This window comes from Nothoprocta perdicaria, unplaced genomic scaffold, assembly GCF_003342845.1.
Source record: "Nothoprocta perdicaria isolate Ctin4 unplaced genomic scaffold, notPer1 scaffold_248, whole genome shotgun sequence".
NCBI lineage: Eukaryota > Metazoa > Chordata > Aves > Tinamiformes > Tinamidae > Nothoprocta > Nothoprocta perdicaria.
In genome coordinates this window covers 155625-168818 of record NW_020455475.1, presented here as the reverse complement: position 1 = coordinate 168818, position 13194 = coordinate 155625, and the positions used below count along the sequence as shown (strand labels likewise).

Sequence of the window (13194 nt, the reverse complement as noted above, 5' to 3'; positions counted from 1 at the left end):
TGCTGTCACTCATCCTAGCATAACGGCCACTGAGGGGCGGGAGGGAAGTAAGCCCATGGTGATTGGTCAAAAGAGCTGTCATTCAAGCCAGAGTAACGGCTGCGGGGGGGCGGGAGCTACCCCGCTGTGATTGGCCAACACCTCTGTCACTCACTTGGTGTAAATATCACCAGGGGCGGGTGGGGAGCTGCCGCTGTGATTGGCCAGCAGCGCTGTTGCTCAACCCGGAGTAACAATCACCGTGGGGAGGGCGGGGCCTAGCCGCTGTGATTGGCCAGCAGTGCTGTTGCTCAGCTCGGGGTAACGGTCACCGGGGGAGGGCGGGGAGTTGCCCCGCTGTGATTGGTCAACCGCACTGTCACTCACTTGCAGTAACGGTCGCGGGAGGGGGCGCATGCGCCGCAGGGGGGACGAGGTCAATTTTCWCCGTCTTTTAGATGTGAATTTTATTGTATCGGTCACTGTTCATGTTACTTGTGTTTGGACAAGTGTGTAAAGGTTGGCAATAMAGGGGCATGGCGTCGCTGCCTGGACTGGTAAACCAACCTGGGAAAAGGCCAGCCGTACTGTGAACTGCCTGTCAATACAAGGAGAAAAATTCACTCTTCGTTCCTGAATATCTGCAAGTCTCTCTTGAAAGTTTAACACAAATCGATCATTTTTAAGCGCTCAGACGACGAGCTCTGAGCAGTTACAGTGACCTGCGAGCTTTGCAGTGGCTGGAACTAGTCACTAGAGGGAGAAGAGYTGGTGCATATGGATTTTGAGTACCATTAGGAGTAGCTGGAAACAAATAGCACTTGTCTTGAGTGCAAGAAATACCTAGGGTGTGTAAAACTGCCATAATAATAAGATAAAAAAAAAAAAAGCATAGGCAAGGATTTTGCTAATTCCACCAAAATGTTTAATACCATAATAGATTTTCACTGAAGTACAGAGCTAATGTGAATATTTGTACAAAATATATGGTTAAAAATAGTATTGATTTATAATATATACAGATATGTCACATCTGTGTCCGAAATGCAGACACCTGAATGAGAACAGGATTAATGGTTTCAAATCTACAACAACACACATGAAATATTTCCGCAGCTACCTACGGTAGGACAACTTGCCAAATCGACAGTTAAGGATCCATCAGTCATTATGGATGACATTTTCCTTTCACGTTTCTGCACAAGAAGTCTGCTCTAAAATGGATTCAAAACATTTACTTTAACTGAGTAGTGACAGGAACACATCTTTGTGGCACAAATGTAGACACAAATCTCTTGTACTAGATTAATGATCAGTTACAATGATTTATTAGTCAAATCTGTTTTTCTGGTGTCTAGAGAAGTTTAATCCTTTTGCTGGGTACTCTTACGGAGGTGGGTGAGGAAGCCCCTGACTCACGGATAGCAAATGGGCTCTATTTATATCAATCACTTAAATTTAAAATGTCTCTTAAGGTCCTGAACATCATTTCTCTAGCTAGAACCCCACTGATAATGTCCCAGATTGCAAGACTTGCAGCCACTGCACTGGYGCAATTAAAGAAACCATGGGTGGCACTTACTGCAGCTCCAGAAGCTCCGCATAGCTGAGCAAGCTGATAAAGCAGCTAAGAAAAGGGAGAGGTAATTTAAGGCTTCATTTTTTAATTGCTTTTCGAGCGTCTGCAGGGAAGGCATGCGGCGTTCCCGCCTTTCCATTGCGAGAGCTGCTGTAGTTGTCCCTGGGGCCCTGCAGGCCAAAGCAAAGGCCCCGGCTCAGCCGCAGGGGCTGCGGGAGGGCACGTGCGGAGCAGCGGGGAGGGCCCTTCCTCCCTGCGCTTCCACCCGGAATGCGGCCGGCCGGGCGCGCGTGGAGCAAGAGCCAAACCCCCTCGTGTGCAGAGGAGCCCAGAATATTTGAGAGCTGCTGTGTTTTCCCAGGAGACACGGCAAAACAAGCAAAAAAGCAAGTTCTGATGCTTCTGATAGCACGACCAGTTGAATGCTATTCAAAAGCATTGCATGAGGAGGGATTTAAGCCAGGGTCTGTCCAGAACTTTAATCCAGACCTGGGTTTTTTGGGGAGTGAAATGGAGCTAAATGGGATTTCCTGGGTAGAAGGGAAACAAGGAAATGCAGACGCTAATGTCTGAAAAAAATTAGAACTTTTTCTGATCAAAACTTGGTGGTTAAGGCTTGTCTGTTCAAAAAGGAATCAGTGACTGAGCACTTGTATGAAACTTCAAAGGGATCTAACTTTCCGAATCGTGAATATTCTCCTTTGAGAAATGGGTCTTTNAAAAAAAAAAAAAAAAAAAAAAAAAAGTTGCACATGGATGTTTTGAGGTAAAATGTTTACATTTTGGCAGAAGGAACAGAAATGAATTCATTTACCACTAGCCAAAGTTATCCATCCATAATAACCTACTTAAACCCCCTCATCCATGAAATGGAGGAACTAGCCCTACCTCCCGATGTTTGATACATGCGGGTTTAGGCTGCACATCCACTCACACGCACCAAGTGCCAGTGTAGATAAATACTGCCCGTGTGTGTGCACAAGTCGAGGGCTCACGAGCTACATTCGCAGAGCCATCCTTGTCCTCAACCCAAGAGCAGCCTGAAATCCTTGGGCACATGCAGCACCCCCAGCGGCTCGGGGATTATTTTCAGGCAGAATATCCAGTGCTCAGCAAGACAGAAGAGCCTCAGGCAGCAGGTTGGTAAGACAGGGTTTCTGCTGGATCAGCTAAAGAACCCTGCTGTGCTTGGGGAAAGCTCACGGGGAAAAGAGCTTTCCCCAAGTGTACAGAATAACCTGGCTCCCGATTCCAAGGTTCTCTGTAAAAAGATGAGTATTAGAACTTTTTCTAATCAAAACTTGGCGGTTAAGGCTTGTCTATTCAAAAAGGAATCAGTGACTGAGCACTTGTATGAAACTTCAAAGGGATCTAACTTTCCGAATCGTGAATATTCTCCTTTGAGAAATGGGTCTTTTGAGCAAAAATCACGAACACAATCACTCCAGATGATGACTCCCATAYTTTTATAATTAATACTAACAGATCTTTTTTCCTTCTCAGTTTGGGCATTAGTTGGTTGTCATATTACTGATTTAAATACATGCCCCCATTATGTTTATGCATTATTACAGAAGTACTGGGAGAACCACTTGAGCTGGCAGGGATTCTTTAGCTTTCTTGTTTCCTKTGCCCCGTGCTCTGGGTGTCCCTGCRCCTGCAGAGGGSCTGGACTAGATGATCTCTAGCAGTCCCCTCCAACCTCAACCATTCTGTGATTCTATGATATATTTTTGATCACCTGGTGGTGCAGGGTTTTTTTCTGGGCTTGGTTTGTGTGTTTTTTCATACACTTAGCCACATCCACGCTGACCACGTGCAAGTTTGTGTGACTCACTGGTACTGCAGCAGCTTAAAAGGGAATTTGGCGAAACCTGCAAACCACAGGGCTTCCTCCCCTATTTCCCCCCTCTTCCCTCTCCCATTTCCCACTTCCTAATGAAACAGTTTGGCCTGTCATGCATTTAAGCTGTTTGAGATCTATTAGTTAAGAGAGCAGTGCTGTATATCACACTAGTCAGTTTATTAACACGGTTCCACTTTCTTAAATGTTGTTTTTCAAAATGCTGAGGCAAGCAGAACACAAAAATCATTTGCCATATTTATTCTTGAAACTAAGCTCTGAATTATACAAGTGCAAAAGTGATCAACTAGCTCAATACTCCTATAAAATATGACTAAATAGAGTATCTCAAAAGTATGTACAATATGAAGGAAATGCTAACAATAACTGTCACAGTGTTACACTTTTTGTAAGTTTTACAAAAGACAGTTCAGTCAGGTATCATCCCATACAGAGAACAGTCTCCTTCCAGAAACCTTTTCATTGTCACTGATGGAGAAAGGAAAAAAAAAAAAAAAAAAGGAGAAATATTCACTCTATTTAGGAGCAAATGTTGAACGAATGGACTGTATTTTAGCCCTGGGACACGTTTTTGTAAAATAAAGCACTTTACAATGACTATGTGTGTATTCTTGTTCAGGTTTGCGGTGGGGATGCTCTTGCTCTATTTTCTGGCTGAAGACAAGTCGTTGGTGASTGTGTGTAAGTGCAGGGGCAGGGCTTGCATTAGCTTGTCTTAATTACAAAACAAAAGAAGACCAAGGCCACAGAAATCCTGCATTCTCCCCAAACSCCCTGCTCTGGGCATCGCGACGTTTGCAGGCCTTCAGCGGCGCTAGGGGAGCCTCGCTCAGGCCCGTGCTCAGAGCGCCAACAAGAGGGGCATCATCTCCGCCTCGGTGCAGCAGAAACACTGACACAACCAGGAGACTTCCTTCTTGTTCCTGACGTTACTACAAGAGAATCCCCCTCAGWGCTGCCGAGACCCCCCACGCAAAGGGCCGCGTGTCAAGGCTGAGCTCAGAGCTGCAGCAGCGAGGGAAGCTCCCGCTAAGTCAGCGGCAGCTTCGTTTTGGGCAAAACGACACAATGTGAAGTACTGAATTTACAGAGGAAATTTCCTTTTCCAAAGGCTCAGCATTTTCTGAAAGCAGCCTTTCCTTTAGGCAGACAAGAGCCAGCTGCTGGCAAAATGCAAGGTTAAGACAATGAGAAATGCTATTACTTTTATGATAGAAAAGTTACTGCGTAGTACCTGAAATATTTTGCTTTGATGACTGTATTTTACCACACAAGGGCGACTTTTAAACTTTGACCATAGCCACAACAAGCTTCCCGGAGTTCTCAATCTCCTAACTGCATTTCTGTGTTTCACACAGTGGAGCTATTTTTACCTCCTCCAAAACAGTACTATTCAGTTTTATAAAGATAAGAATCATTGATTCAGGCCTGTTTTTAAATCTATGTCTGCAAACATGCCTTGGGAAAAGAACAGATAAGATCCAACGGTTTATTTGCAGTACTGTTTTAAGTCACTGCGAGCCAAAAACTCCTCAATTCAATCCCAAGCCAAATCTCTCCCAGGTTCGAGTACACAGACACAAGGGCAAGGCTGAGCCCTCTAACACTTTTAGATATAAAATTCCAAAGCGTCAGTTTTGATAGTGAYGATTGTGAGCAATTTACTTCACATTAGAAGATGTGGCCAAGGGTCAGCCTAAAGCCCACGAGCACTCAGCACGTTCTGTAAACAGACTTTTAACGCATGGGCTATGCCTGCATTTGCAAGAGGAGCGTCACCTTTCAGTGCTAGGGCAGTGAGTGATCAATTATTTAAATTAAGTCTAAATACATCCCTGAAAAGTAATTGCAGTGAGACCTCTAAAGAGTTGCTTCTCAAGGAATCASGAAGATCCTAACGCCTCATTTCTTGGTCACTCGCTGCTCTTCCACATGCTCCTGTTAGTGCCTGTACACAACAAGCTCCGCAGGGCGTTAAGAGCTACCACATTATAGTTACCTGCCAAGTAGGGCTCTACACTTCACCAGGAACATTAGGGGTCTAGCGGTGGTGAGAGAACGGACTACGCGAGGATGGGAAGTCCTTACCCCTCAGCAGGTCCTCACTGTGGGGAACGAGAGCGGCACAAAGGGGGACCCTGATTCTCCTGAGGCTTTGTAGCCTTATTAATTAAGAGTGAAATGCAGCCTTCCCTCAGAAACCCAATCCAACGTTTTTATGCCCAAATCTTGATTACAGAAATCAAGTTGATTTTTCAGAGCTTCYAAGACTTTTAACTTATTTTAACTTGTAATAGAATTTAAACCAAGGAATTTCACCGTGCTGTTTTGCAGTCATTCTGGGGGGTAATGCTGCAGTTAATTAGCCTGTGCCTAAAAATCCCACTGTATCTTAACACATATGCTCAGTTTTCTGCACTATTAAATTTCAGTGGAACTACTCATGTGCATAAAGTTAAGCGCATGCTTAAGTATATGCAAAATCAGAGCCTAGGAAATGTGTTCTCAAAATGACAGAAACGTATAAAAAATCATCTTGGAAGATCGACCAGACAGGGAATCCAGTATCTGCCTGCTATCAGCCAGGATGAAACACGGAATACTTTTATAACCCAGTATACATAGCAAGAGAAAGAAACATGCAGGACATAGTGAAAAAGGGGATTCAATTTCATGCAGTCTAATTTCAAGTGTGTAATTATGGTCCTGTTTTCTTTGGCCTAAAAAAAAAAAAAAGAAAAAGAAAAAAAGAAACCCGCAAAGAATACCAACTAATTTCTCCTCACCTCCACAAACCCAAATTGCATACAGCTCCAGAAAGGCTTTAAAGCGCAGGAAGTAGAGAGGAAAAGGGCCTAATTATTARGGACGTGCAACTGATTGCAAATGGTTTCAGGGCTATTCAACACACCGCGGATGCCTTTAGCAGCAGCAGAACTTGCAGCTCCAACAGAGCAATGAATCCCACCCCCAGATCAGCCGTCAGCCGGCTCCTCTTTTGCCCTCAAAGAGAAGCACCACTCGTATCTTTACAGAAGATAAAATGTTCCTGCTGATATTCTGACCCCGTCCTCCTTAGGGAGGATGGGAAGATGCTGGAGCCTTCAGCAGGCTGATCCCTCTCCCCTCAGCCCAGAGTGCCCTGAGTGGGGTCCCCACCACTATCAGGGACCAGTTGGCTCTGCAGCAGCTGGGGGAAGAGGGTGTTTTTCTCTCGTTTCTGAAAGATGCTGTAAAGATGCTGCCCCGTAAGAAAAATTTCAGAAGGATGAAGAGGGCACTAAGCTGATGGCAGACTAAAAAAATAATCAAAAAATAACCCACCTCCGGAAAATAGGAAAAAAGGAAAAGACTAAGGGCTGCTGGGGGCTGAGGAGGGCAGGGAAGAGCCCCTTTGATGAAGGGCAGCAGTGAGTATTGCGGGAGTCTGAATATCAGCCTATTTCCTCATCCCAACTGACTTCTCTGGTGGTGGTGTTACAGCCTGCCAATTACAGCTGTGAAAAGCCCTCAGACTGATTCCCTTCCTGCTCCAGCCTGTTCTTGTCCTTTCCAGAAAAGCTGTTAGTGTAGTTGGTGTGTGATATGGTTACATATACAAAGATCTTTTTTTTTTCCTAGCCCTTTTGTTACGCAGGCTTGATTACTGTGAGGGATTTCAATAAGCTGAATGTCCTGCTACTCACGAGGCAATGGCTGCCTTTCAATAGAACAAAGCAAACAAAAACCCAAGAGCTGTGTTGGAGGAGAGAAGTGCTGCTTCTGCCGGCCAGGCTCAGTTAGATACCGGAGGTGGCAGACCGGGGCGCCGAGTTTGAATGATTTTTGGCTTGGGAGAATTCTTTGGGTCCTCGTCGTCTTCCATGTCGCTGTCGCAGACGTGCACGACCACGCTGGGGGTGGACTCCGTGCCCGCGTGCAGCTCGTACTTCTCTCCTGCAAGCAGAGACAGGGTTAGCTCAGGGGGTGACAGTCGGAGAGGCTGCCGGGGGCTGGCCCTGCTGCACTGCAGAAGGGTCCCACGCGTGGGCAGGGGACGCCTGTTTGCTGCTCCTCAATAGTGAGGAGGGCAGGCAGGGCTGGACTGTGGTGGTGACCTCAGCCTCGCTCCGAGGGGCTGATGGAGGCTGGATCCAACGGTGCTCCCGACTGGGCTCCACGGGAAAGCAGCCCAGTGAAACGCACTCGTGTTTATAAAGGGGTTTGGCATTTCTGACACGATGCACCTGGTCTTTCGGAGACAGATCTCATTAGCAGTGCTAGGTAATGCAGGTAAAACCGTTCCAGACAACATGCTGCACCCCYGTTAGGGCCACTTTTCTCAAGTCTAAGACCCACAAGCTGCATTTACATTCAAGTAGGCTTACAATGAGCATACGTACGCCTGATATATCTTGGGCTTTATTTACAGAACTGCCCTAAATCAGGTGCTTGTTGTCTGTAAAATATTCTGGCATGAGGAAGGCGAAGTTTCCTCCATATATTTGTAGTACAGGACCTCCTAAAAACTTGCATCACAGGCAGAAACCAACAGTGCTAGGTACTATACAGTGAAACGGCTGCGTCTAACTCGAAGTACTTTGAGTTTGTTTGTGGCACTAATCTGGATTTTTAGGTATTCACCACTTCGGGGCAGAGTAATTCCTGTTAGGAAGGGGTCGCAGCCCTGGCACTGTCATCACAAAGTATCCGTGCTGCTAAGTTCTTGGCCCAAGTAGCACTGCGTGGCCRGGATTAGAGGACATGCTGCATTTTTGCCTAAAATATAGGAGGCAACTAGCRAATAACAGCTACGAGACAGGCATCTGGCTGTGAGAGAGATTTTACTGCTGTGATACCATTAATGTTGACATTTAACTGCTCTATTTTTGGCATCTTCCTCTGAATCCAAATTGAGCAAAGCATTACAGGTCTTGTTGATGGGCTGAAATATAAAAAGAGAAATAGCCTGGTTGCGCTGCACTGAGAAATTATGTGGTTTTTCTTTGCCTCTTTTCCCCGCGGGCGGCAGCTGATTTCTCAGCGAAGGGCTGACGTCAACGCTGCCAACCAGCACTGAGGGCCACGCCGGTCACTGGCGGCCGCGAGCAGCTCTGCGCACGCAGAGCTGGGCCCTTCCCCGGGCCCCGACACCACGCAGTAAATCCCCTTCCCTGCCCTCTTCAAAGGAAATAACCCCAGCTCAAAATGCCACGTTCTTTTACTGGTCAAATCCTTCCCGGAAGGATTCTTCCCACTGGAAAAGAACAGCAGAAATAAGTACAGGCACTAGGGAAAATATTCGGCTGCCTCTGGCGCAAGTAACTGCAGCAGCAATTAATGCCACTTTGCAAAGCAAAATGTGATGCACCCGTAAATTGGGTTTTTAAGGCATACAGTTATTTCTGAGCAGAAACGAGCTGCAGACAGACCCAGTTCTGTACTCACAATTATTCATGCCTGCAGACCTGTGGCTCAAAATGTGGACAATCTTGTCATGAGTAGGCTAAGAGCAGGACAAAAGGAGCCAAAGGGCTTTTATACAATGGTGTCTTGTTCCTGAAAGCGTTTCTTTCTGTTGTTGCAAAAATATTAAGATATTAAGTACAATGTAAAAGTTCAATAGACATAGTGAGATTGCATCTCCTCCTGCTCCTCCCCACACACACAGGCTAAAAAATAAAACAAAAAAAGACTTAAATCCGTAGCAGTTACTGTGTTACTGCAGTAATGATCGAATCACTGCAGTCAGGCCTGGCTTACTAACCACAGGTTATCCCAAACTAACAACCGCAAGTCAAGTTCGCAGGATTAAGGCTTACAAGAATCTGTAGTTAATATCATTTAAACACTTGTCTTGTTATATTGTTATCTCCTTTGCTCTCCAGCCCATTCTCTGCAGCTCTCAATTTACACTTGCTGATCATTTACATGATGTTTCACACTAGAAGAGCATTATTTTTTTTCCAAAGTGCAGCAAATGGAAGATTTAGGAGATGAAATGTGAGACTCCTGTCACACGGCCACGCAGCTCAGCAAAAGTTTTCAGCATCGTGTCTCATGCAGGAGCATTCTTACCACTGAAGCAAAACAAAGTCCTGCTCAGAGCAGGAAACAGAACCTGGGCTTGGGTGTCAGGCCACCGTCACCTCCTGTGGTTGCTCGCCCGGCTCTGCTGCTGTTGGTCACAGACCCTCGACATCCTCGGGCTCCACCTTGTCCCTCTGCTCCTGCTTCTCCCACCTGCCTGGGTGAAGCCAGAGGGCTCCTAGGGAGGAGTTGTCTTCTCCTTCCATAGTCTTTGGACTATCTCCTTCTCAAACCCTTCCTTCTAGGGGCTACAGACTGCCCAGATACTTGAATAAGCGGAGCTCATAGGAGAAACACTCATCAATTTATTCATGAAAAAGGAGTCACTGAAGTTATGAAATAAGCTAATACCTAAACTCTACCTTAAGGGCATCGTGCAGGGAAAGTTAATCTATGTGGCACATCCATTATATTGAGCTGCCAGCAATCATTCCTAACAAACTTGTGAAAACAGTGGCAACATTGCTCTATTTTCTTGGCACAAGGGGGAAAAAAAAATAGGAATTTAAAATTTCACCCTTCAACGGTGGGCCTGGCCATAAGCCATAAACTTTCAGCCTCAGGTGCTGCAGGCGAGATGACCCCCAGGAGCAGCAAGAGAACCAGAGCAACCCTCAGAATGAAAAATAACAGCATGTGCATTTCTGTGCTTTTGTGCATCAGTACTCTGACCTTGCATTGCTGGTGCCCCTTTTGTGTGATGAGGCGCTTTTGTCCAGCAAAGAGAACATTCAGATACTTAATTAATCATGGGGAAAAAAAAAGTAGTGATACTGTGCGGTTACCTCATCCTCGATTGTGAATCCTGATTAAAGGTTAATGGGTTCAGAGGTGTCTGCCGCGTGTTAAACATGTCATTAGCATCTTAATAATCCCTTCCACTCACAGTGCCCCCATCCAAGTGCTCTACAAACAACATGGGGCTAATTACGCTGCTCCTCGCTATGAGTACACAGATTTGCTGAGACTGATAAACAACCCAGGCCACGTGGCACCTCTACTGCACGGGTCTGCCCTATCCCAGAAGGTGGAATTGCTTCCCAGGAGTCCAAAACAGAGGGCACCCTCCTCCCCTGGCCAGCCTTCTAGCCCTTCCTGCCTGCTTCTGAAGCCAAATGAAGTATTAGATCTATTCTTGGATCAGCAAGGCCTAGCATGAGCTTGAAAGCACCCGGGCACGGAAAACCTGCCGCCTGAGACGTGGTTTGAAATCCTTGGGAGCAGCAGCTGCTACGGAGCAGGTTCTTCTGCTCCCCACTGTCGCTCCTGCGCCGAGGGGAGGCCGAGGCCGAGCAGGGGCAGGAGCTGCTCGTGCTGCTCACGGAGCCCGGCTGGAGCAGGACGGCAGCATCTGAACAGCCCAGAGACACAACCGAGGCCCTTGACTAACCCCTGCCCTGGGCACTAGCAATTCTCAGACCCAGAAGCCACAGACCAGCAGAGTCTCCTCTGTGTCTTGAGTGGCATCTCTGTGGACCTAAGAGCCATAACGTGCAGCACCTCAGAATGGTGTTTCATTCTGTGAAAAAAAAAGAAGTTTTGCATGATCTAGAACATGATTTGCAGCCATTTAAGAGGTGCAAAGACTGGTAAAAGGTCACTGARGGACTGGAAAATGCATAGGAAACCCAACTGGTGGCCCTGTGTACTGGGCTACTGACCTTGGCGCCCGCCCTGCACTGGTTTTCGAGTAGTGGCTGTCATTGGGTGGGCAGTGGGTGGCCGGCACGGGACGAGGCTGCCCCTGCAGCGTGGGGTTTGCAAAACCMAGTACTAATAAACGGCGGGGCCAGAGCAGCTGCCTGGTCTTAGAGAGGAGCCGCTCGGCTCTGTGCACAGCCTGGGTCCAGCGATCTCCTCTTTTGCAGGCATTGCTCACAGGGATTTGTTTCCTGTATTTCTCCATGGGATGAAATCAGGACCTTATACAAATGTCATGGCAAAGAATAAGAGCCCTACACTAAACAGCAGCTCTGCAGGTAGTGTCTGYGTAGGGGAGAGCCAGGTTAAAGCCAGGCCTGGAAGACACACGAACTGATCCTGACTGGCAAAGACCCGAACTCCTGCCGTGGTTCATTGCAATGTCTTTATATCTTCATCGATATTTTAAATGACTGAAGTTCTTCTGCTAGTGAAAGCATTTCTCACCACTGAGATTAATGACAAGATCTTTTTATTTGCAGCGCAGCGAAAAAAAACATAGGCTAGTGCTCAGAATTAGACACCGTCAAGGCTGCCGGCTTCATCCACGGGGGCTACTGCATTCTGTTCATCTCTCACTCAGAGCTCAGTCTCTCCATCTGCAGAGCTGAAAAATACACTCAGTCACCCAGAAACTGAAGACACCAAGATCTTCCACAAGAATGCAGGGCACAGAACTCGAATGTCATGCTACAGGACCAAAGTCTACTCCTTAGTGCACAGGAAGAAATCTTCCATTTTAGGCTTTTGAGACCCTAGAGAGATTTTCTTGCAGCTGTAAAGCTGAAAACAACCAAACAAAAAAACTCCAACACCCTAACAAAAACAACAACAACAAAAAAACCCACCAAAGAAAAACCCTAAAAACCCCAAGGATGTTCCCAAAACAGCACCTGGAAAAATAAAATCTGTTAACCAACGTCCAACCTTTTGGTTTGGCTGTGCGGGGAGTTCTTGCAGCCTCTGCACCTGGGGGGYGGTCTGGCCGGCGCTCCTGCGGGTGCTGGGGAGGCAGCTGGCCCGTGTCCACGGGCAGGATGTGTGCGCTGTGCCCAAGGGCCACGAGCTGCCCTCCCAGGGAAGGAGCGGGGTAAAGCTCACCTTGTACTGAGGACACAGGGACACTTAACCACCCACCTGCTCCAGCCTTGTCCTGGGCTTTAGTTCACATASAGATTTTACCAAATCAGTGTATTTAACACAGCAAAAAAAAACCCCACAAATTATAAGATGAAAGAGTCAGGGTCTACTATTCTGACTTGCATAAGCAGCTGTGCAAAAAAAGTGAATTTGCTTCCAGTAGGTGCTAAGCAGTAAATCCATTTTTGGATGTGTTTTTGTTTGAATGGAATAATCTAACTTATCTAACAAGCACATGAGGCTGACAGTATTATCTGATGGACAGAAAGACGTTTCACTGATGTGACACCAGCAGCGAGTTTTGGAGGGCTTTGTTTTTCAATGAAAACCTAAACATAGCAAATGCACAACTGAGAACTGCAGCAGTATTTTAAAGCCTCCGCTGCAGTTAACTAAAATTGATCTAACAAGTGCTAAAAATAGAAAGGAGAGAGCACACAATGGCTTTTAATACAGCTCCCTGCAGGCTCCTTAAACAAGGGCGAATATGACCTTCACACAAAGCTGTCCCAGAGTGCGGAACAATGAGTGATATTTCACATTCCGCTGCTGCAGAGCAGCAATCGATTTATTACCAAGCCAGCTATGGGATTCATTTACATGCTTCCATTTATAACGCTGATGCATCAAAAGGTGGGGGGGAAGAGGGTATTTTTTGTTTTCTTTTTTTTTCTTTTTGTTCAGCAGTTTGGAAGCAAAACATCAATTCTCAAAATAATAATCCGTAATACAGTACGAATTGTTGGAGCCGACAGCCTTTGTCTACAGACTTACTGTCTCAAGGGGAATCAAAGACAAGAGGAAATTCTCCTGATGGGCATTTTCTCCTGGGAAGGGAAAATCACCCCATGAAGAGGACATG

General features: G+C 46.4%; 1 protein-coding gene across 2 annotated transcripts in view; it reads right to left on the bottom strand.

Moving 5' to 3' along the window:
* Positions 1–6771: 6771 nt before the first annotated feature.
* Positions 6772–13194, bottom strand: part of RCAN2 (regulator of calcineurin 2) — a 73822-nt gene continuing 67399 nt past the window's right edge. For both annotated transcript variants that reach the window (XM_026039982.1, XM_026039983.1), the window contains one exon: positions 6772–7358. In XM_026039982.1, coding sequence (XP_025895767.1) covers positions 7198–7358 — 161 coding nt within the window. In that variant the 3' untranslated portion in view covers positions 6772–7197. The remainder of the gene's footprint in view (positions 7359–13194) is intronic.